The sequence below is a fragment of the Schistocerca nitens genome, chromosome 1 (assembly GCF_023898315.1).
Source record: "Schistocerca nitens isolate TAMUIC-IGC-003100 chromosome 1, iqSchNite1.1, whole genome shotgun sequence".
In the NCBI taxonomy this organism is placed as follows: domain Eukaryota; kingdom Metazoa; phylum Arthropoda; class Insecta; order Orthoptera; family Acrididae; genus Schistocerca; species Schistocerca nitens.
The window spans coordinates 233,671,977-233,697,151 of NC_064614.1; the positions used below are offsets into that span (position 1 = coordinate 233,671,977).

The window sequence follows — 25,175 nt, forward strand, 5'->3', positions numbered from 1 at the left end:
AGACTTCCAGAAGAATGGGCAACTGTGAGATGTTTTCATTGGGTGGAAGCTATCGGTTCATAAGTTCCTCGAATGAGAGTCGGTGCGTACGGAGGTGAGCCAGTTTATTCCCTTTGCCATCATCTCAACAAGTACACTGTCTTTGAAGATGACAGTTTGCGTGTTAACCGAGTTAAAAAGGCAACACGTTGGGTCTAGGAACATTAAGGGTTATCAGGATTCTAAACTTCCTAAAGCACAACCTTTAGGAGTAGGAATGGACGGACATTGATCTGTCCTTCATCTAGAACTTTTCCAGTCCATGCTACCTGATACCAATGCTAGTGCAGATGTTAACTCGATTATGACGAAGATATGTACTCTTTTCATTTCAGTGAACCTATTTATGCAAGATGGCACAGGAACCAAAATTTGACGAAATGTGTCATAAGCAACACTAAAGAATTTTAGAAAGTGTAAGTAAGAAGTACATTACTGGCCATCAAAATTGCTACACCACGAAGATGACGTGCTACAGACGCGAAATTTAACCAACAGGAAGAAGATGCCGTGACATGCAAATGATTAGCTTTTCAGAGCATTCACACAAGGTTGGCGCCGGTGGCGACACCTACACCGTGCTGACATGAGGAAAGTTTCCAACCGATTTCTCATGCACAAACAGCAGTTGACCGGCGTTGCCTGGTGAAACGTTGTTTGATGCCTCGTGTAAGGAGGAGAAATGCCGTTTCCGACTTTGATAAAGGTCGGATTGTAGACTATCTCGATTGCGGTTTATCGTATCGCGACACTGCTGCTCGCGTTGGTCGAGATCCAATGACTGTTAGCAGAATATGGGATCGGTGGGTTCAGGAGGGTATACGGAACGCCGTGCTGGATCCCAACGGCCTCGAATCACTAGCAGTCGAGATGACAGGCATCTTATCGGCACGGCTGTAACGGATCGTGCAGCCAAGTCTCGATTCCTGAGTCAACAGATGGGGACGTTTGCAAGACAACAACCATCTGCACGAACAGTTCGACGACGTTTGCAGCAGCATGGACTATCAGCTCGGAGACCATCGCTGCGGTTACCCTTGACGCTGCATCACAGACAGGAGCGCCTGCGATGGTGTACTCAACGACGAACCTGGGTGCACGAATGGCAAAACGTCATTTCTTCGGATGAATTCAGGTTCTGTTTACAGCATCATGATGGTCGCATCCGTGTTTGGCGAAATCGTGGTGAACGCACATTGGAAGCGTGTATTCGTCATCGCCATACTGGCGTATTACCTGGCGTGATGGTATGGGGTGCCATTGGTTACACGTCTCGGTCACCTCTTGTTCGCATTGACAGCACTTTGAACAGTGGACGTTACATTTCAGATGTGTTACGACCCGTGGCTCTACCCTTCATTCGATCCCTGCGAAACCCTACATTTCAGCAGGATAATGCACGAGCGCATGTTGCAGGTCCTGTACGGGCCTTTCTGGATACAGAAAATGTTCGACTGCTGCCCTGGCCAGCACATTCTCCAGATCTCGCACCAATTGAAAACGTCTGGTCAATGGTGGCCGAGCAACTGGCTCGTCACAATACGCCAGTCACTACTCTTGATGAACTGTGGTATCGTGTTGAAGCTGCATGGGCAGCTGTACCTGTACACGCCATCCAAGCTTTGTTTGACTCAATACCCAGGCGTATCACGGACGTTATTACGGCCAGAGGTGGTTGTTCTGGGTACTGATTTCTCAGGATCTACGCACCCAAATTGCGTGAAAATGTCAGTTGTAGTATAATACATTTGTCCAATGAATACCCGTTTATCATCTGCATTTCTTCCTGGTGTAGCAATTTTAGTAGTGTAGATATGATTCATGTGAACAAAAAGACAGCAGCAAATAATGAAATGAGATTAGTGTTATTTCATTCACGACGGTTTGTCAGTCGTTTGAATGACGTGAAAGCTTCCTTTCCTAACACAAAATTTAAATTAATTCTAAAAGTACTTTAAAGATAACAGCTAAGCGACTAACGATACAACTTATTTTAATTATGGCTACCTAGAATCAGCTTCACAATATTTTTATTTTCAGTTTCTTTCGATTACTGTTTAATCTATATACTTTCTCTCCCAGCTATGTCCAAGCAAGTCATTAAACGCTGACATTTGTTTCCCATATTTTAAATGTACTACTTCCACTAATACTGTTCACAGCTTGAAGTCTGAAATTATTACAACACAAAGGACTTCATTTAATAACCTCAATCACGCAATATCACGCAAACAATTTTTCTTATATAAATTCACCACCAGCATTAAAAACTTTTAATGGAAAACGTCAAAAGTGCTACATTCTTGAAGCAAAGTAATATTCTCTATTCCTATTTTCCTCAAGTATGCTGTAACTGGGTAAGATTTAATAAGAAAGTCATACTTTTTTGGTACATTTCGCGGAAGATAGAAGAAACGTTTAATTAAGAAAAAAGAAGAAGAATCTGTGAAAAGCTAAAGACTATCCCTTTGCCTATAGTTAGGATTATTTAAAGATATGTTATGAACATAAATGCCGACCTCACGCTAAAAGGAAATAACGTAAATTAAATTCTAATAAATATGACAGCTATTCGCAAGGAAGAGGGGGCTACCTTTGAGTAGACGGGCTGTTCGTTGAAGATCAGTTCCTGCTCTTCTGGTGGAGGTGGCCAGGTGACACGTTTTAGTCCTGAAAGGGAAAAACAAATCAGTACAAATAGAGCAAAGATAAGAAATTTGAGAAAACGCACAGAAAAATTATTTCAGTGGAAGCAATGGTAAGCATGGGGTGTAAAGCATTAATGATAACCAAATATAGCAGTATGTAAGGTTCAGATTAAAGGAAATAATTTTAGTCTATGGAAATCAGTGTTACAGATAACGGGAAAAATGGAAGTTTGCTTCTACAGTAAGCAATTTCTGATTGCAAAATCACAGACCTTATGTTCATTGTGTTACTTGTGATACTATAAGCCTTAAGATGTAAATATGAGATACTGAAATACTTCGATGTTGAGACAGCGCTACTGTCGTTTATTATGCAGGAATCCCAACAAAAAGCACAGACATGCATATAATAATATGGTAAGTTTACTTTATTATAGCTGAAACATAAATTTGTCTTCCATGGTATACTGTTCTGCTGATCATGCTGCAGATTTAATATAGTCTGTCGTCAACCAAAATAAATTATAAAATAAATGGAACGACTGGTGGAAATTGCTTGATCGCATATATGGTACATGAAGGGAATTTTAGAAATCAGTTGCTCAGAGATGTTCCTGCATATCGAGATCAGCAGCTAAAGGCCATTTGTTTTAGTAACCGGTCTTTGCCACTAAAATTATACAAACGGCTGATAGAGAGCGAATAATTTATAAAGTCACAGTCTTGTCTCATTCGTTTGAAACTGGTGTAACAGAACGAAGTGGGTTGTGAGATGGCTTGACACACCGGAAAAAAGAAAACATGAACTCAAAGACAACCTGAACTCGTTCTAACTTAGTACTACTATATATACTAAAAAGAAAAAAACATAGAATTTATATGTGCAAATCCTTACTTCTGCACAGGTAACATGAATCGGGAGCAAAGCGGGGAAAAATCTTTGAAAGAAGAAAGCATTTGACCAGATTCATTACGGGCTCCACACACGAGCGACGAATCGCAGCGATCCGACGCATGGGTACGCGACCACTTCTTCTATCCCACATGCGTGGGTAAATCGCAGAGTTATTGGTCGCTCATCACCTGAAAATCCCGGGCAATCTGGTGAATGCGTGGCAATATGACCGCATGGATGACACCCGTTTGTCTATTTATTAAGCATGGTTGTGTAGTTTTGTTTCGTTTTGTCCGCGAAGAGTTAAGAATGTTTACGTTGGAATTTACAGTTATTCATGGACCACGAACAACTGAGAAGTGAAGCTGAGGATGGACTTGCCATTTATATTAAGAAGTAATACAATATATGCCCTTCGATTTCGAGTGACTGGTATTCTTAAGCCTGTGCTGTAGCACTAGAATTGATGGGAAGTTCATAATAATAATCACCATATAATGGGTTCCATTTGATGATGTATGTGTGAAGCAATGTTATGTAGGACGTTCTGTATGAAACAACTAACGATGCACGCATTATCGAAGTTTTTAACCTCTAAAGAGAAAGACGTACCGCAACAATAATTGGACATATAAATTTAAATATACAGGGTAACTATTATACAGCTATGTTTAAGACCTTTCTTATTTCAAATAATCTAACTCTCCACATACAGTTAATAAGACGAGTTATAGTAATCAACACTGCTGATATGGATCACATTTCTACAGACACATAGAGTTTGTAAAACAATTGGTGCAAATACACTCCTGGAAATGGAAAAAAGAACACATTGACACCGGTGTGTCAGACCCACCATACTTGCTCCGGACACTGCGAGAGGGCTGTACAAGCAATGATCACACGCACGGCACAGCGGACACACCAGGAACCGCGGTGTTGGCCGTCGAATGGCGCTAGCTGCGCAGCATTTGTGCACCGCCGCCGTCAGTGTCAGCCAGTTTGCCGTGGCATACGGAGCTCCATCGCAGTCTTTAACACTGGTAGCATGCCGCGACAGCGTGGACGTGAACCGTATGTGCAGTTGACGGACTTTGAGCGAGGGCGTATAGTGGGCATGCGGGAGGCCGGGTGGACGTACCGTCGAATTGCTCAACACGTGGGGCGTGAGGTCTCCACAGTACATCGATGTTGTCGCCAGTGGTCGGCGGAAGGTGCACGGGGCCGTCGACCTGGGACCGGACCGCAGCGACGCACGGATGCACGCCAAGACCGTAGGATCCTACGCAGTGCCGTAGGGGACCGCACCGCCACTTCCCAGCAAATTAGGGACACTGTTGCTCCTGGGGTATCGGCGAGGACCATTCGCAACCGTCTCCATGAAGCTGGGCTACGGTCCCGCACACCGTTAGGCCGTCTTCCGCTCACGCCCCAACATCGTGCAGCCCGCCTCCAGTGGTGTCGCGACAGGCGTGAATGGAGGGACGAATGGAGACGTGTCGTCTTCAGCGATGAGAGTCGCTTCTGCCTTGGTGCCAATGATGGTCGTATGCGTGTTTGGCGCCGTGCAGGTGAGCGCCACAATCAGGACTGCATACGACCGAGGCACACAGGGCCAACACCCGGCATCATGGTGTGGGGAGCGATCTCCTACACTGGCCGTACACCACTGGTGATCGTCGAGGGGACACTGAATAGTGCACGGTACATCCAAACCGTCATCGAACCCATCGTTCTACCATTCCTAGACCGGCAAGGGAACTTGCTGTTCCAACAGGACAATGCACGTCCGTATGTATCCCGTGCCACCCAACGTGCTCTAGAAGGTGTAAGTCAACTACCCTGGCCAGCAAGATCTCCGGATCTGTCCCCCATTGAGCATGTTTGGGACTGGATGAAGCGTCGTCTCACGCGGTCTGCACGTCCAGCACGAACGCTGGTCCAACTGAGGCGCCAGGTGGAAATGGCATGGCAAGCCGTTCCACAGGACTACATCCAGCATCTCTACGATCGTCTCCATGGGAGAATAGCAGCCTGCATTGCTGCGAAAGGTGGATATACACTGTACTAGTGCCGACATTGTGCATGCTCTGTTGCCTGTGTCTATGTGCCTGTGGTTCTGTCAGTGTGATCATGTGATGTATCTGACCCCAGGAATGTGTCAATAAAGTTTCCCCTTCCTGGGACAATGAATTCACGGTGTTCTTATTTCAATTTCCAGGAGTGTATTATCAATTAAACTGTGAGACTAATGAATGAAAAAGGAATTACGGACTGATAAATGAGAAACGAGTTGTATTAGCACACTGAAAAGATGTACACAGTCCCCTTGGCGTCAGTGAAAAATTTAATATGTGTTACCTGTAGTTTCCAAGAAAAGCGTTTCAAAACAACTTTAATAAATTGCAGTTTCCTTTTTAAAAATTTATCTTTTGCAGGAATTTGTGGGGTCACGGAGATGACCTGCCGCTGCTGCTACACATAGCAGATCATTCCCCACAGCAGAGCCTCTCGACACAGCGGCCTTCGTAATACCGGTAGAAATTGCGTGGCAAGTCGCTCGTGTACGGCAGGGTTTGCGAGCGACCGATTACAACGATACCACTTGCGACAGCTGCGATCTGTCCCTCTTGTGTAGGGCCAATTACAGTTACTGGACTTGCAAACACACTGCCAGTATAATAGACGTAAAACCTGGCGGTACGTAATCACTTTTTGTTTCAACCGACAGCTGAACAGCCTTTAGAAGATTGGAGCACACATGTTCCTGTGTCAAAGCACGTGAAAGACCTCAGTAACGGCCTGAATACACTGCTCATTAGCAAACATCCCTTCACGATGACGATGGAAAACGAAAAATTTGCGATCAGAAAGGTTACCTTTATAGGAAGGAACGCTGTTATGCAGCAGCGTGGATTATTATAACAGTGCTTGAGACACGTCTATAAGTACAGAAACATAGACAACATATAATTTAGACGTTTTCGGAAATAACGGTCGAACTTTCCACTATGTTTCTTTTCTTGTTTTATTTACATTCCGACATGGTTCGAAGGCCATTAGTAATTTCAGAAACGCTTATGAATGTAATACTGTCTAATCGAGAAAGTCTTTTAACTCAACTTCTCCAATCCACGAATTTGTTGAAACGACATTATCTAAATCATTACTGACGTTAAACCCTTCGGTGGCCATGGGCGTTAGTATCACAGATAGCGTTACAGTTGCGTCCACGTAGAGGTACGTATTTATTGTTCTCAATGGATGTCACCAATTACTACATTTGCGCTATTCATGCTTTCAGCAGTTTGGTCACTATTGTTGTTTGAAAGGTGAATGTTGTGTTTGCAGTGTGTTTGCCGCTACGCGCCTTGTGATGTATTTTCTATACTTGTGTTTTTCTTTCGCCTAAAGGCAATCTTTCTTTTATATTAATATATAATGAATGTTCGAATCGAATCAGAGTTTCCATATGCAGTTTTCATTACTTTCTACAGTCTTGGATATTGATTTGCTTCAATATATTACTTTTACAAAAAACATGTGTTTCATTAGGTCTCATAAAAGCGTGGAAATGGAGAAAATGAAGGTATTTCACAGGCACTGTCTAACTGTACGTCCTGAAAATTATGAGAAAGTACTGCGAGAATTGTCGGAAGAAGAATTACAAGGATTGTCAGATTCATGTGAATTTGAGCCGGAAGAGGAAGTTATTGAAGAAGAAAACCACAGCAGTGATTCCGAACAATCAACAGAGGAAACAGATGACCACCTGGTTGAAGAGGGGAGACGACAAACAGAGGGTTACCGATCGATTTTACGTAGGAAAAGATTAAACTATTTCGATAGGTGAACCGCTTCCTTCTTCTCCTAAAACCAAGGCCAAGAACATCCTGAAAGTTTTGCCAGGGCTAAAAGCAAGTGCTGAAATCATGGAAAAAGAAATAGATGCATTTTGCCTATTTATTACTGATGGGATGGTTATTTTCCTTAGGTTAAAAAAGTAAAACTAATTGCGGTGCAAAAGCCGCAACGCGCCCACTCATGGAAGTATGAAAGGCTGAAGGGTTGAAGTCAAAGAATTAGGCCAATAAACTGTTCCGCCTTGCCGACTGGTTTTGAACACACCTTGTTGGCGATACGTGGTCAGTGCATTGCTTTCTCGTAACCAAAGGAAGAAGTACTGTTATTGTCCACTATTATTGTTGGTTCAGCGTTAGGCTGATACACAGTTGTCCGTTGATCGATACTGTTCTCCAGCAAGAACCACACAACTGACAAATCTGCTGTTTTATTGACGTTACGTAGGACTGACCTTTTTTAAACTTCTGAAAGTGTGTTACGTAGCAAGTGTAATAACACTCGACTTTTCTGTGCTTCGTCTTCTTCCATAATCATTACTGTAAAGAGGCAAAGGAGTAAACGTATCTGGCTGCTCGTCCTTTTTGTGATTCTTACCTGCGAACAGCAGCGAATTGTACACCCTTCCCTGAAAGAGTCAACTACATAGAGGATGTAGATTCTGTGTTCTCCTCAAATAAAAGGTGACCGCTTGGTGCGGATATGATCTCAGCTGTAACATGTTTATATTATGTGGATGTGTTGCAGATGCAGCAGTTGTCTGTGGAACACTTCGGTGACAGTAATTTAAATAACGTTACGCTTCCTTGCACCAGGGTTCCTATGAGGCTATCAAGAGCTTCACATTCCAACACCCTGATACTTTGCAACATCGTTTCCCCGTGAATAGCCTGATGATCTCGAATGCTGGCAAATCATTTAACCACCAACTAACTTCCTAATTTTTTTCTACTGACACTCTTACAACGATATGATAACGTATTGAAATCTCACTATACGTTACTAGAACGAGCTTACGAGTATTTTGGAGTGGAAAGAGTACTTTGAAGACCTTTATGAGGTGGAAGACTTGTCTGATCCCGTGATCGAAGGAGAAACAGGAGTCGATATAGAAGAGATAGGGGATCCAGTATTAGAGTGTAAAAGAGTTTTACAAGAATTAAGATGAATATGGCAGAAAGGATAGATAACAGTCCATCAGCATTTCTAAAATCATTGGGGGAAATGACAACAAAACGACTATTAATGTTGGTGTGTAGTACGTGTGAGTATGACGATATACCATCTGAGTCTTGGAAACACATCATCCATACAATTCCGAAGACTGCGAGAGCCGACCAGTGTGGGAATTATCGCACAATCAGTTTAACAGTTCACGCATCCAAGTTGCTGACAAGAATAATCTACAGAAGAATAGAAAAGGGAATTGAGGATCTGTTAGATGACGATCAGTTTGGCTTTAGGAAAGGTAAAGACACCAGAGAGGTAATTCTGACGTTGCGGTTGATAGTGGAAGCAAGACTAAAGAAAAATAAAGACAAGTTGATAGGTTTAGTCGACCTGAAAATTCTGAGAGAAATAAGGGTGAACTGTAGGGAATGACGGGTAATACACAATATGTGCAGGAACCAAGAAGGAACAATAAGACTGGAAGACCAAGAACGAAATGCACGGAGTAAGACAGGAATGTGATCTTACGCCCCTATCGTTCAATCTATACATCGACGATACAATGACGGAAATAAAAGAAAAGTTCAGGAGTGGAATTAAAATTCAGGGTGAAAGGGTATCAATGATAAGATTCGCTGATGACATTGCTATCCTGGGTGAAAGTGAAGACGAATTAAGGGGTATGTTGAATGGAAAGAACAGCCTAATGACTACAGAATATGGATTGAGAGTAAATCGGAAGAAACACGAAAGTAATGAGAAGTAACAGAAATGAGAACAGCGAGGAACTTAAGATCAGGAATGGTGATCACGAAGTAGATGGGCTTAAGGAATGCTGATACCTAGCCAGCAAAATAAACCATAACGGATGGCGCATGGAGGACATTAAAAGCAGAATAGCGCTGGCAATAGGTCTTTCCTGACCAAGGGAAGTCTACTAGTATCAAACATAGGTCTTGATTTAGGGAAGTAGTTTGTGAAACTGTTACGTTTTGAGCACAGCATTGATGGGAGTGAAACACGGATTGTGGGAAAACCGGAAAAGAAGGCAATCTAGCATTTGAGACGTGGTGCCACAGAAGAATGTTGAAAACTAGGTGGGCTGATAGGGTAAGGAATGAGGTGCTCTGCAGAATCGGCAAGGAAAGGAATATATAGAAAGCACGTACAATAAGAAGGGGCAGGCTGGTAGAACAACGGAGGAAGCCGAAGAGAGTAAAAACTGTAGAGATAAAGAGGTTGGCACAGGAGAGGAATTCGTGGAGGGCCGCTTCAAACCAATCAGAATTTCTGCAAAAATAAAAAATGGCTCTGAGCACTACAGGACTTAACTTCTAAGGTCATCAGTCCCCTAGAACTTAGAACTACTTAAACCTAACTAACCTAAAGACATCACACACATCCATGCCCGAGGCAGGATTCGAACCTGCGACCGTAGCGGTTGCGCGGTTCCAGACTGTAGCGCCTAGAACCGCTCGGTCACCACGGCCGGCCAGAATTGCTGCACAAACTAGGATAAGAGAGTGGGGTTGCATATAGTCCGTATTTAATATTAATGCTTCCTCTCGCAATTGGTCTTTGTCTATTTATGTTGACTGTGAGACTTTTCTCTTATACTACCATTTTTCTTTCCTCATTTACCGAATATTTGCCAAGTTCGTTGCATTTCAGTTGTTGAGCTTAGCGTTTAGTTTCTAATGAAAATATATTCCTCATTCTTAGTTTTCCGTCATTCAATGCTTTATCTTTCGCAGTGCTGGTTTCCTTATAAATTAGTGTTCGTAACAAAATCTGACTAGATATTTTCCAGGGACATCTTGTATCGAAAAATAAAGTATACCGATGCAGTCACGGCAATATGGAAGCCCATGGAATATTGCGAGAAACACAGACATTATCGTTGTCAGAAATTCGCTTCAGAACATAAAATTTTAACAATATATTTACTTCGACGTTGAAACACTTCTCATGTATTTGAAATCACTATACACGCCAATCAGCGTAAATTTTGTTGTTTTCAGCTCCCTTGTGAAAGAAGATGCCGATTAGTCACACCAGACTGTGGTCGTGGTGCTTGATCACATATGATGAATCTCCGACGTAGTACCGTTCGTCGTAGAGCATCCTAGCGCAGAGTTAATGCAAAACAGGCAGATCGCGAAAACGGTGAATGAGAAGAGAAATGGAGTCAACAAAGAACTGCATCTTAATGAATGTTCCGTAGTGCAAAGATGATGAGAATGTCACAGTCATGCTACCCGAGAAGAGAAGTATTGCTCTCGTTCACCACACGATGGTAAGGAGAGTGCTTTAAAGTAATCAAATGGTTCAAATGGCTCTGAGCACTATGGGACTTAACATCTGAGGTCATCAGTCCCCTAGAACTAAGAACTACTTAAACCAAACTAACCTAAGGACATAACACACATCCATGCCCGAGGCATGATTCGAACGTGTGACCGTAGCGGTCGCGCGGTTTCGGACTGAAGCGCCTAGAACCGCTGTGCCACACCGGCCGGCTTTAAAGTAATCATTGTTTAATTATAAGTAAAATGTACATTGTTGTGTGTAGGTCTATTTCCAGCTTTTTTCTTTTTATTGATAGTAACGGCTTGGACTGCATGAAGCATCGGATATATTCATTCCTAAAAGAACTTATAACTTCTTTCGGTATGACATCTAATGTGATTATTTTTACAAACAGATTTAAGCTTTAATTAATTTTATAGCTCTACACAAGCTCCCTGAAGAAAGTTGTGGTCCACGGCTATCGAACGATTACACTTTTTGCAAGCAGAGAACTTTTAGAGCTAGTTCTTTTTTTCTTTTTATGAGATAAGACTCTTATATTAATCATTCGTGAGCATCGTTAGCGTGAGTTTCGGTTGAGTGGAGATGATTCTGAAGATCTCTTCGTAAATAAAACATCGAAATTTAGCCTCTATTACACATTTTAGTGTCTTTTTGAGCTACAGATGTTACACGCATTTGAATTTAATGTTTTTGCTCTTTAGAGGAGTAAACGATGAAATGAACATTTTGAAAGAAATTAAAACTGTATGTGGTATCACGACTCAAATATGGCGTTCGCTGTAAATACATTTGCGAAAATCCTAGAAAAGCTATATCAGTATGGCATTCGTTGTGTCAACGCGATATGGATCTCACATACGTGACCAGGATTCTAACAAAGGCTAAGCAAGAATTCTTATCACCAGTTTCGTAGACTAATTGCAGTTTCTCTTGTCAATGAATCGAAAGCAGTTGTTTTATTTTCCTTAAACAAACTACGTGACTATTACATTTCATCCCTAGCTCAGTTTTAGTGCTTGGTATTTGTATGACAGACTATAGCTCCAGTTTTGTCCCATTAATCGTGCAGGCAGTGACTACCGCGTTTTTTCGCTTCATGAAGAGCTCAACTTCACTTTTCTCTTCAGTACTCTTTGCTCTGGGCACATGTTTAGCCAGGATTCGATGGGATATTGCTTCAGTTGTACCCGAATAACACATAGGTAGCAGCAATAATTGCAGAGGTGTGAGATGACAACTAACATTTTTTGCTAAGTCTTTAACACATTAAGTGGAGGCGGAATATTCTCTTTAGATTGTATTTACTTAAACATCATCTTTGTTCCACAATTATTTTCGACTTGTAAGCCATGTCAAGTGTAAGTATATGGTTTCATCTTCAACCAGGAGACGAGTGAGGTGACGGACATAAAAAAAAAAAATTCGGGCAACCAATAGGAACATGTTGAAATGTAGAGAGAGCTGCAGATGACCTATCATTTAAAATATGTTGTGAGTGTTATCTCTGATGCTGGTTCTAGTGACAGAGAAGTCACTCACAGTTCTCAAGCAGGAAGTAACTTCCATAAAGTAAAGAAATAGTACAGAGCAAGAATGTACTATTAAAATAGAAGGGAGTCATCTTTGAAACCTATTACTTGCCGATGGTCGTGAAACACTGACCGTGAGAAGTAATGACGTCAGAAAAATTGAGGCATGTTCGTTCGTAGCATAGATAGAACCCGTAATGGCGAAATCCGAAAACAGGCTGAAGTTCTAAGACTATAAGAGAAAATAACCTCGCAGCTACTGAGTTGATTTGGACGTATGCAACGCATGGATGCTAACAGGCTTCGAAGACTAATGTGTGATTTGAAACTCAATAGACAAAAGACCATGAGAATTACAAAGTATATGGTGAAACTTGATATCGAGCAGAGAGGATATACCTTGGACAGCATGGAAGAGAGAGAAAGAAATTTAAGGATCGTAACTGATAGGGAGGCCTTGTTTGCCGAGCCGTCGAATGATACGGAACGACGTGTGACATGAGGATGATTGGGTGTTTAGCTGTATAACAAAGCGCACGACATCATCGGCGCGAAACAATGGATTACAAAGGCGGGAACTCGTTGTGGAATGAAGTAGTAGTCTAAAGATAACTACGGCATCAGTGGAAAAATGCTTCTTCCATTTAATAAATGTATGGCTGTGATGCCAGCTATTAAGTTGTTAACAAATAGTGATTCTACCATACTTCCCTTGGATGTATCTGATATTACTTATACAATTGTGGATTGCTCTCTACATTAGCTCTCCGCAAGCTATCGTAAAATGAGTGGCATAGTGTAAATAGTGAACTATAGTTGAATTCTTTTATCTTGGCGGCTCGCGCATGCCCGCCCAGATGCGGGAGATTGCTGCGTTGCCAGTTGCACACGACGCACGCGCCAAGAGAAGCAGCGCCATAGTATAGTATAGTTCACAAGCTTACGTTTAGGGGGGGAGCGCGCAGTTTATGAAGTAAAGCCACCACGGCCGCATTAACCCTTTCGCTGCTACAGAGACGTGCTCCCCGCATTCCGCGCTGTGCGCGATTTTGTCACTGCACTGCTCGCCTGTGCTGACACATGGTGTTTCCGACTGCCTTGACACACTTATCATTCGATTCCACAAAAACTATTTGGCCCAAAAATTAGATTTTTACACATCTTCTTGACTGATACCTTCCCCCCACTTCCTTTGACTGATTAAAGTGCTTCAAAATAAAGCCAAACGCGCCCGGTGTAAATAAAACTTTTATTACAGCCGCGAAAGACGGAATATTTCTCAATATTACATACGACACCTATGTGGTACTTACATTAAATGAGATATTGTTATAAAGTAAATTTTATATGAAATTTAGGTACCTTGTCCACATTTCATTCTCAACGTTGTGGCAACTAAAATCGACCATACGGAAAGTATACGCTATGGACTTTTACCTCTACAAACTCTTCAAAATTTTGTGCAATGGTTTTCTACATTTAATGCTGCACAATAACTGGGTTGAACATCGAAACAAAATTAAGTCATTTATGGGGGGAAGGTATCAGTCAAGAAGATGTGTAAAAATCTAATTTTTGGGCCAAATAGTTTTTGTGAAATCGAATGATAAGTGTGTCAAAGCAGTGGGAACACCATGTGTCTGCACAGGCGAGCAGTGCAGTGATGACAAAATCGCGCACAGCGCGGAATGCGGGGAGCACGTGACGCAGCAGCGAAAGGGTTAATGAAGAGACAAAGCACTGTTGTTGTTGTGGTCTTCAGTCCTGTGACTGGTTTGATGCAGCTCTCCATGCTACTCTATCCTGTGCAAGCTTCTTCATCTCCCAGTACCTACTGCAACCTACATCCTTCTGATTCTGCTTAGTGTATTGATCTCTTGATCTCCCTCTACGATTTTTACCCTCCACGCTCCCCTCCAATGCTAAGTTTGTGATCCCTTGATGCCTCAAAACATGTCCTACCAACCGATCCCTTCTTCTAGTCAAGTTGTGCCACAAACTTCTCTTCTCCCCAATCCTATTCAATACCTCCTCATTAGTTACGTGATCTACCCACCTTATCTTCAGCATTCTTCTGTAGCACCACATTTCGAAAGCTTCTATTCTCTTTTTGTCCAAACTGGTTATCGTCCATGTTTCACTTCCATACATGGCTACACTCCATACAAATACTTTCAGAAACGACTTCCTGACACTTAAATCTATACTCGATGTTAACAAATTTCTCTTCTTCAGAAACGATTTCCTTGCCATTGCCAGTCTACATTTTATATCCTCTCTACTTCGACCATCATCAGTTATTTTGCTCCCTAAATAGCAAAACTCCTTTACTACTTTAAGTGTCTCATTTCCTAATCTAATCCCCTCAGCATCACCCGATTTAATTTGACTGCATTCCATTATCCTCGTTTTGCTTTTGTTGATGTTCATCTTATATCCTCCTTTCAAGACACTGTCCATTCCGTTCAACTGCTCTTCCAAGTCCTTTGCTGTCTCTGACAGAATTACAATGTCATCGGCGAACCTCAAAGTTTTTACTTCTTCTCCATGGATTTTAATACCTACTCCGAATTTTTCTTTTGTTCCCTTTACTGCTTGCTCAATATACAGATTGAATAACATCGGGGAGAGGCTACAATCCTGTCTCACTCCCTTCCCAACCACTGCTTCCCTTTCATGCCCCTCGATTCTTATAAGCCGGCCGAAGTGGCCGTGCGGTTAAAGGCGCTGCAGTCTGGAACCGCAAGACCGCTACGGTCGCAGGTTCGAATCCTGCCTCGGGCATGGATGTGTGTGATGTCCTTAGGTTAGTTAGGTTTAACTAGTTCTAAGTTCTAGGGGACTAATGACCTCAGCACTTGAGTCCCATAGTGCTCAGAGCCATTTGAACCATTTTTGATTCTTATAACATCTGGTTTCTGTACAAATTGTAAATAGTCTTTCGCTCCCTGTATTTTGCCCCAGTAGCGAACACAAACAAGTGCTCATAGCTCTTAAGGCATGCATTTTAGTGCCCATGTTTACTAGACTTTTTTTTCTTGTTTCCGTCCTTACTACCACCTCCTTAAGTTTGTCGATGGAGTTACGGTTCACCCTCTACAAAAGACTACAGACTTTGTACTTCTTCTCCTATAGCAACGATATTATTCAAGTCGGCATGGGACCGTTCAGTTTGATCAGATATCTCAATAGAGCATTTGGTGAATCACAATGATGCAACCGATAACACGAGTTATCCAGTGTCAGAAACAGCCGTCATACGTGGACTCATATCATGTCTATAATTCTACGGCAAGCTGATGGCTTCTTCTTGACCATAGATTGCTAAACCTACCTAAGGTTGACGGTTGCAGTTGGTATCAATGCGAGGTTCCCGCCAATCTGGTATTGTCAATACACAGTGTGAAACAGGACGTTTTATACTTATTTTATATGTAACATAAGATTGGAGACTTATAATTGTAATTATCTAGTGCATAACCTATAAATTATGGCTTCCTTTGAATAAAATATGGAGTACTATTATTTAAGATGGTTCAGTAATAATGTAACATTTTGCCCCATTTAGCGTTCTAGGGTTAGTGACCAGAATGACTTGTCCCAGTTTAGTTCCCTACAAACAAACAAACAATGACTTGTTCCTTTTTTTAATCCTGCGGATGGTTCGTTGTGTTAGTTTCCTACGATATAGACTGTACCAATTCTAGAACAGAGGGCAGCTGTTCCACACATTCAGTATATCGTTAAAGTCATCAGTTCGTGTAGCCTTTTCTCTATCGAGGAAATACAGTTGTTTTTATGTATATCTGCAGCCGTACGACGATCGAAAGTAGTAACTTTGTTGTGAGCTTCCTTTTTATTTTATTATTAAACTGCTGATAAAGATGTTACAGCCAGCGTTACTATACTGATAACTGATAATGCAATGCAATAAAATAAACTTTTGTTTTCGTGTAGCATTTCTCTCGCTCCTAAAGGTAATCATTACTAGGGAAAGCGAATGAAAGATTTTGATTTGTTCGAAGGGTTTTGGGAAAATGTAATGAATCTGTAAAGGCAGTCGCTTACAAGTGGTTAACGCGACGAATTATGAAGTGTTGTTCCAGTAATATGGGAGTTATGGTACCTTTTTCTGCTGTACCTAGATTTCATGGATCTGAAGACAAGATACAATCGTAAAAGACAGCGTATACCCATATTACTTGTAAAACAGCGACCATGGAAGAGAGACCTCAAAAAGAAACGTATGATAACACTTATTGTTCCAGTGTTTGGAGTCCTAACCAGACATGCGTGACAACAGACATCGAAGAACTCAGAGACGCGCTGCTAGGGATAAAAGGTCGGTATAGCCATACGAAGATTTAACAACAATACTAGGTCAACTTTACGTGGCAAGAGGACGAATATCTCGAGGCACCCTATTGGATAAATTAGGATAACCTATACTTGAAGAAGTTTGTGCAGCCGTTATGCTGCCTCCAAAAGACGTGTACAGCGACACACTGTTAGTCATCTTTCTCTCGCTCACTGCCCGATTGTAATCCGTCAGGCAATCGGTAATATTCGCACGGTGTTCCCTCTGCCATTGGCTTACAATTTATACGTGTAGATGTAGAAAGAACTGATTTCTGCCTGTTCGTATATGTCGTACGTTTTGTGTGCGTGCTGTATTGAGGAGGCTGAAATAGAAAGGAAATCTAGCTCAGCACTGCCGGCCGCTGTGGTCTCGCGGTTCTAGGCGCGCAGTCGGGAACCGTGGGACTGCTACGGTCGCAGGTTCGAATCCTGCCTCGGGCATGGATGTGTGTGATGTCCTTAGGTTAGTTAGGTTTAAGTAGTTCTAAGTTCTAGGGGACTGATAACCACAGCAGTTGAGTCCCATAGTGCTCAGAGCCATTTTTTAGCTCAGCACTTTTCAAGTATTAGTCGACCACACTGTTATTGCACCGGGGAGAGAGGGCATTTCGGCCGGCTTATCGTGAGTTTTTATCGTGATGTTTCTCAAGGGCACGCTGCACCATTTTACAGTATGTACACAGCTGTCTTGAAATCATTCACAGTGCGATGCGGATTCCTTAGTCACTGTCTCCTGTAACGGCCTCGGGAGGCCAAGTGTGACAATACTGTGGACAGATACTAGAAAGAGCCTAACAACCACGGAGCAGCGAGCCAAACAGCGTGCAAGACTGTCAACAATTGTAAATATGTCGAATATGCCTCGACTCGCTCCACTTCACGCATATTGCTACCGTAGCAGTTCTGGCAACCCTACCGTTGCTTCGCTTTGTGTAGGGATGGGGGCCAACAGCTCGGCAGACACAAAGAGTCGTGTTGGCTATTTTGGCCATCCGCGACCGCCTCTGGCGTGGAGTCGCGTCGTTGAGGTAGCGCGGCACGCCGTTTAAATGCGGCACTCGCTTTGTGCGCAGTACATAAATTTTAGTCGGCTCGTTGCGTCTCGGAATAGTTCGCGAAACGGGATCAGCCAACGGCGTGCCGCGCCGCAGAACGAGCGCCAGGTCCGTCGGGAGGGGCCTCACCTCGTTTCGAGCACCATTTTTCGCATCCAACGGCCCCACGTGCGGTACCGATTCGAAAAGCGGATGTTGCTACTCTGTGACATTTGTGACCTGATGTGAGAATACAGCTCTAGGTCTCATTAAGGGGAATTAAAAACCCCTTTGAGGAATTTCTTTTTCTCTTTGACGGTTGCTATTATTTTCTGTACATCGACAGTGCTGACTCCGGAATGTCAATGCCGGCAGAGATGCACGGACTTTTGTTACTAATACAAAAGTCTGTGGATTTTCAGATAGTTTTAGGAATGGAGATCCTCTGGAACAAGGGACTTCCATCCTTGAAAATGTCGTCACTGCAACCAGAATCGAGCAAGATTAACATTTCATGGCTGTCTTAGGTTGGATGTGTTGGCTTAGATGACGTGACTTCAACTAAGGAAACTGACAACATCAGTCAAACCATGTCTGTCATCCATCGTCGTGTTTTCATGGGGTAAGTGTGAATAAAGTTACTGAATAACAGATTAAGGGCCGGCCGGAAGGGCCGTGCGGTTCTAGGCGCTACAGTCTGGAGCCGCGTGACTGCTATGGTCGCAGGTTCGAATCCTGCCTCGGGCTTGGATGTGTATGATGTTCTTAGGTTAGGTTTAAGTAGTTCTAAGTTCAATAGGACTAATGACCACAGCAGTTAAGTCCCATAGTGCTCAGAACTATTGGAACCATTTTTTGAACAGATTAAGGTTAATAACTTCTGGTGCTCTGGCTCCATAGTCAAAAAGGTTTTTCGAAGGGCATCATCTTTCAGCTGTTGACTGGACTGCTCTATTTTTTCAATACTCGATTGCAGTTCCGCCATTTAGGCCGGTATCTAGGACTTGAAACAGTGTCTTAGAATAAGGCAATATTTTTTTTTATAAAAAAGCTCAAATGTTATGTCAAATGATTTGTCTAAAAGTAAGAAATAAAAGAGATTAGAGAAAAATATGACATGCCTTAGAATGATGCTTGAAATCATGTACAGCAAATGAGACTGCAGTGTAGATAATCCATAAGACAAACATCCTTTAGCACTCTGTAAAATTCTAAGATTCTAAGTTGCACTTTGAGTTTAACTTCCCTGCCCATACCTCATTTGATGTACAAGATTTCGAGCCCCATTCAATGGTGCATCAAGTGTTTCCCTAATCTACTTTATTTCTTACGTTTAGACAAATCATTTCAGAAAACATTTGACCGTTTTTTTTTCAATGTTTTTTCCAAACTTTTATTGAGAGCTAAATATCACACCAACGCAACGTTTTATGCGTAAAATAGCTTGTGCTTGGAAAGATGAACTTTTGGAAACTTCATTTACATAGCTACCTGCAGGTGTTCATGAAATATTTCATTTTCCCTGAAATAAGTAAGTCTTTCTTAATTGCTCAGATTAATTTCAAGCAATTCACAATTTTTTGCAAAACTAGACCTAACAGTGGACAATTTGATACCCCATTTGTCCATTTTCCACTCTTTGTTTGGCTATGAAAATTCGGACAAAAATCCACTGTTGTGTAATTTTCCCTCAAATCACAAAGTATTTCTTAATTGCACTGATCACTGTCGAGCAATTAAATCTTTCTTTGCAAAACTATATTTCACACAGCTCAATTTGATTCTCCATTTGTCTACTTCTCACTATTTGTTTAGCTACGAAAATTCGAACAAGAATCCATAGTGTAATTTCTAGGGAGTCTTGTTTTCGCTCCGCTCAAGCATTTGACCAGAAGTATCTGGCTATTACAGAAACGTCAGGATATTCGATTCCGGCCGGATGTATTTGACTTGTGCTGCTGCACATTTTTAAGCACTAGACAATGGCCTACGTACCGAAATTTCAAGTGTGTTATTCAAAAATAAAACTTAACAGTCAGTGGCGGAGAGATGACGTCCTTCATAAGGTTAAAAGCTAGCGGAAACAACTAACCAACTTCTTTGGAATATCTTGTCTTTCTCTTCATTTGGGTTCCGGACAGAACACTGTGCTGCGACAAATGATCATCTCCCTGGTGAAAAGGTACTTCAGTTTGCCAGCATACGGCGTGCCACGGTGCAGCACACTTTGATGTGTTGTGATTTGTGCGCAGATGCAAAGATCACTGTTTGTGCCCTGTTGGTCAATGTACACAGGACTGATGCAAATCTGAAATTCCGCATTGAATCAGGAAAATTCATTTCCTTAATGAATAAAGTGTTTTATAGAACTTTTGCTAGTAATCCTTCAGTCTGGTGCAATTTATCATACGCTTGCAAAACCTCCTAAAACTATCTTAATTCGTGTTATGTTCAACATCTACATCATATTTTAGGTTTGTAATGCGCCTGTATCTGTGTGAATTGGTGTGCGGATGCATTTACGATTAGTATGTGCCACATTACAATCATTTGAGTTTCCAGAAACTTAAAACTGCACACCCATTAACTCTGGAGGACAAAATTAGAGACCTGTAGGGAGTCGCAATCTGAGTACTTTGAGACAGGAAAAGAAAGATCGAAGGCGTCTGACTGAGGTGTAGTGTAGTTAGGAGTGGGGAGCAGTCAGCAAGATTTCTTTAGCTTTGATGGAATGGCATATCATGTCGATAAAACCAATGCTTGTTTTATATTACAGTCATGAATACAGTGTCACAATATATGACCTACAACTCGCAGAGCTCATCAACAGTAGTGCTGCCACACATCTTAATACCAACAAACGACCTACAGCTCAATGTTCAGTGTGATGATAACCAAACTTCATTTCTTCCTTAACAATGTTGGTGTTTTTTTCCTTACACCTTAACAGAAGTGCATGAATTTTGACCGTTTCTCTCGAATGTACGTAATTGGTTTAGCATAAACAATCAGAAACTTAATACACTGTAAGGTAGGCAGCCTTCCATCCAAGCCTCAACTCGTTTTGCACTATTCGTGAACAGTCATCATTAAGTAAATTTACAACTTGTCTTCTAGCATACACCCTGAAATGTGTCACTGAGCATGAAATCTATTTCTTCTATCCCACAGAAGGTAAGCTCTGTTGATTTAATGATATGGAAATGTTCCCTGAGTTTGTAACTGACAGTTCTGCAGAACTGGGTTAAAGGAACTCAGGACGATACATATAGATATTATTTTTATAAAATTAGTGTGATAATTCAAGGAACCCTGGTCATATTTCATTTAGAGTTGCTTTTCCTTGCAGTGACTGTAAGGGGCATAAAAGGCCAGTACATGCCCAGACAGAGATCTGCAAAGGTTATGAGGAACTTATTTTCTTGGTTAGTGCTTTCTAATCCTGTTAATATATGAGTTTCTCTGATTATTTGACATCATTTAATGTCAGCGTAAGTTAATGGCGAAGTTTAATATCATGAATTAAAATCAAGGAATGTCTTTTTGGTAGGACATCCACCTTTTCATATTGCTAAATTCTGCATTTGTTTGTTGTACATCAAGTGTCAGCAGAAAATTTCACAACCAAATAACTTTGTCACCTAGTATCTAACCTCCTAACTTCACACTGGTACCAGTTGCAAGGTCCTTGAAGATTTCTTCTCTACATATTTGAAATACACTATCATTTATGTCTTTCAAAGCATTTCACTAATGACTCAGATGTGGGTTTGAGAAAGTGATTTGTCTATACTCTTTTGTCACAAAACGTCTTCAAAACATTACTCAGTAGTCAAGCTATACATGAGAATTTGGTGAAATGGAACATAACGTTCAGTGACTGTATAAATTTTTTCTGTGTCTATGTCACATTCTACCAAGGAACATAACATTTTAAATGTTTTCACCTCTTCTAAAACCGACCGGAGTGGCCGAACGGTTCTAGGCGCTACAGTCTGGAGCCGCGCCACCGCTACAGTCGCAGGTTCGAATCCTGCCTCGGGCATGGATTTGTGTGATGAGCTTAGGTTAGGTAGGTTTAAGTAGTTCTAAGTTCTAGGGGACTGATGACCTCAGAAGTTAAGTCCCATAGTGCTCAGAGCCATTTGAATTTGAACCTCTTCTAAATATTCTGACATCTGTAGTGCCATCAGAAACTCAATTCCTTTGTCTGAAGTTGGCCTCCTTAAACATTCATATTTCTTAGAATATAAATTAGTTATATATATATCTATATGTCAAAATTTAATGCTTTCATGTGAGAATCTAGCTTGTGTGAAGTTAATAGGAGACATCACATTACAAGATAATAACACATAATAAGATCCATGATGGTTTTAGTACCAAGCACTGTTAACTGTGGCTGATCATTGGATGTGGGATAGTGGTAAAACACAGCTTCACGTCTTGTCCATATGATAAAGATCTTTATTTATAGTGTGACTTACAAAATATGATAACCATGAATATCATAGTGAGCGAAATTTTATAACTGCCACATTAGCATCTGAACGTAAAGTGTGGGGAACAATTTCCTCATCAACGAGAACAGGTCTTCAAAAATTAAAAGAAAAAAAACCTATTAAATTACAGCAACAGAAGTCACAATTAGGCAATTTCACAGGTCATACAAAGTGCATTATTGCACCTCTCAGTTCCCTAACGTTAACTGAGAGAAGTTGAAGGTATTTAAGGAGCTTAGATATTGAAATGTGCCTAAAATCTGTTCTGGGACTTGCTATTACATGTATAACGAATCTACTTCATTTAGTGGAATTGCATCTATCCTGAGTCAGTTTTGTCTTACTGAATGTCTGTTAGTAAAGAAACAGTTTCTTATATTTCACAAGGACAAATATTTCCCAATAAAACTATTGTATTTTAATACTATAGAATGAGACACGAGATAGGTAAACAATTAAACAAATTTGACGACTAACTTACAAAGCAAATTTATTCACATAAAGAAGAAGAAGAAAGACATTTGTGCAACAGTTTAGTTTTTCATTTTTTCTTAAAGCGATATAAAATTGAACACAAATCTGACATTAACTGTATCTGATGCGCCATCTTACTAGAAACAAGCTGCACTGTATTTCTGTTAACAAACTGTAATGTGTTAGTGAAAGCCAAAGCTGGATAAAACGTTATGGCTAAGAAAAACAAAAAGTGACTAGAAATATTCCAGAAGAAGCACCAGTCTTACATTCGCATCACAGTCAACAAACAAGACTATCACAGAGCATTCACACTTCCACAATCACGCAGTGCATAAAGCAGATAATGCATGTGTCCATTAGCGGCTAAAATTGGATATCCGGTAAAGAAGTGCAATCAGTGCACGGTACCCACGCATTGCATGCAACAAAGAAGCAGGTCACACGGAAGCTAACAAGCCACTCTACGTGAGGTGCACCACGTTACCAACACTAGGACAGCGGACTACTACACACCACGACTACCACTTGAGAACTCCAACAAAATTCACTCACTGCTTGCAACTAAATTCCCCGCGTGCTGAGACACGTTTATAGCTCAGAAGATCTAAAACGAACCAACAAACATATTGCAAGTCACTGCGGCTGAGCAGCTCTGGTGGGGAGGGGGAGGGGGTGGGGGGAGACTTCTACTCTGACGCATGCGCAAGACGTGCGTGCAGGGTGTTTTCGTCTCCGCCTTCTCCCTCTTCTTTTCTCAGTTCTATGTGTCACCGTGTTCTTTTTTACCTGGCGTGATCGCGAAGCCGCAGAAAGCACCGCGAACGCTGCTGTTTTGACTTTTCGGCGGCCATTCAAAGTGATGTCTGCCTCTGAGCGGTCTGCAGCCGGGCAGCTCTGTGCCAGAAAGACAAAATATAAGCTTTTTAAAATCTGATACTCAAGTTCTGAGCGCATTTGACTTGCCGTCTCGTTGAATATGTCACCGCTTTCTCCGCTGTCTAGGATGGCCTTTCCTCTCAGGTAGTGAGAGTATACACCTTGCTCTGCTGTACACCTGGTAAATTAATACTTATTTTTGAGAAAAGAACAAAAATATTGAATAGTATTTAGAACTAAGAAACGTTGTAACGTGTCGGACAATATGACGCCACACTGCGGCGATTACCTTGTAGGTGTAGGCAACACGTTTCTGTATTAGATTTCTATTCCAACATCAGTAAATGGTAGGCGTCTGGCTGTGTTGTAACTCAAATTTTCGCCGTCTGCAAACCCAAGCTCAGAGTAAAATCGACAGTTGTAATGTTAGATTCTGTAATGCACCACTGGAGTCCACGTTCTTCTCCATTCTTGTTGGATTAGTAGGCATAATTTAGCTAGAGCGCATGCAGTATTTAGATATGAAATTTAATATTAGCTTAGAACACATTCACTCTTGTATCAATTAATATTATTCTACTACCTCTGCAGTGTAAAATAAGCAATTAAATAAAGCATTAAAATATTTAAATACAACAAACAATGTTAGCTAGCATGTTTTGTTACACTTACTTTATGCAAAAGCCAGCGTTATAAAGTATATTTAACAAGCAAAACTCATGTACAACATATTAAAACATTTTGCAAAAAGCTGCCAATGCTTTTGATAAACAAAGCAGATGTTAGAAAGCATATTTTTAAATTTCAGTGTCCACGAAAGTTATCATTGTTTTGCTATAAATTATTACTGAAGATTTACTGCCCAGAGACGCGTCTGGCTTAAGCGCAGCCGAGTCACTACATACCAGTGAATATTTGATTGTGGTGGGATGTTGAATATGGCACAGGTCACGCACTCAGCAAGAATCCCCAGTGAGTGTTTCCCGTGGTTTCCCTAAAATGAGCGAATACCTGGAGACTTCTTTTGAAAAGCAGTTTGTACTCCGTCTCTAGAGACCTCAAGACCTCATTGTCGACGGGGAGGGGGGGGGGGGGAAACGTTGTCTTCTTTCTTTCTTGTTACCAGGAAATGACAAGTACTAAGGGAAACGGATGTCTGGAAATTAGTTTAGTGTCTTTCCGCACCATCATTACGAAGGAGGCACTATCTCAAGCAGAGAAGAACGGGAAAAGTTATTAGCATTGGACTGTTACAAGAACCAACTCAGTATTTGCATCAAGAGATTTTGGAAAATGGCAGCATGCCTTACGATCAGTGTTACTCAACCTGTCTGGACAAGAGTTAAAAAAATAATGCCTGTCGACATTATGTTTACATCGCTCCAAAGATAGTATCCCACTCATCAATCAAGCAAAATCTGAGATCGCACACGTAGACTATAAATCAACCTTGGCCCTTTTACCTCCGCATA

The 25,175-nt window shown here is 41.5% G+C and overlaps 1 protein-coding gene across 2 annotated transcripts in view; it reads right to left on the reverse strand.

Moving 5' to 3' along the window:
• Window positions 1-25,175, reverse strand: part of LOC126246439 (uncharacterized) — a 367,197-nt gene that overhangs the window by 12,235 nt on the left and 329,787 nt on the right. For both annotated transcript variants that reach the window (XM_049948395.1, XM_049948396.1), the window contains one exon: window positions 2,633-2,709. In XM_049948395.1, coding sequence (XP_049804352.1) covers window positions 2,633-2,709 — 77 coding nt within the window. The remainder of the gene's footprint in view (window positions 1-2,632; window positions 2,710-25,175) is intronic.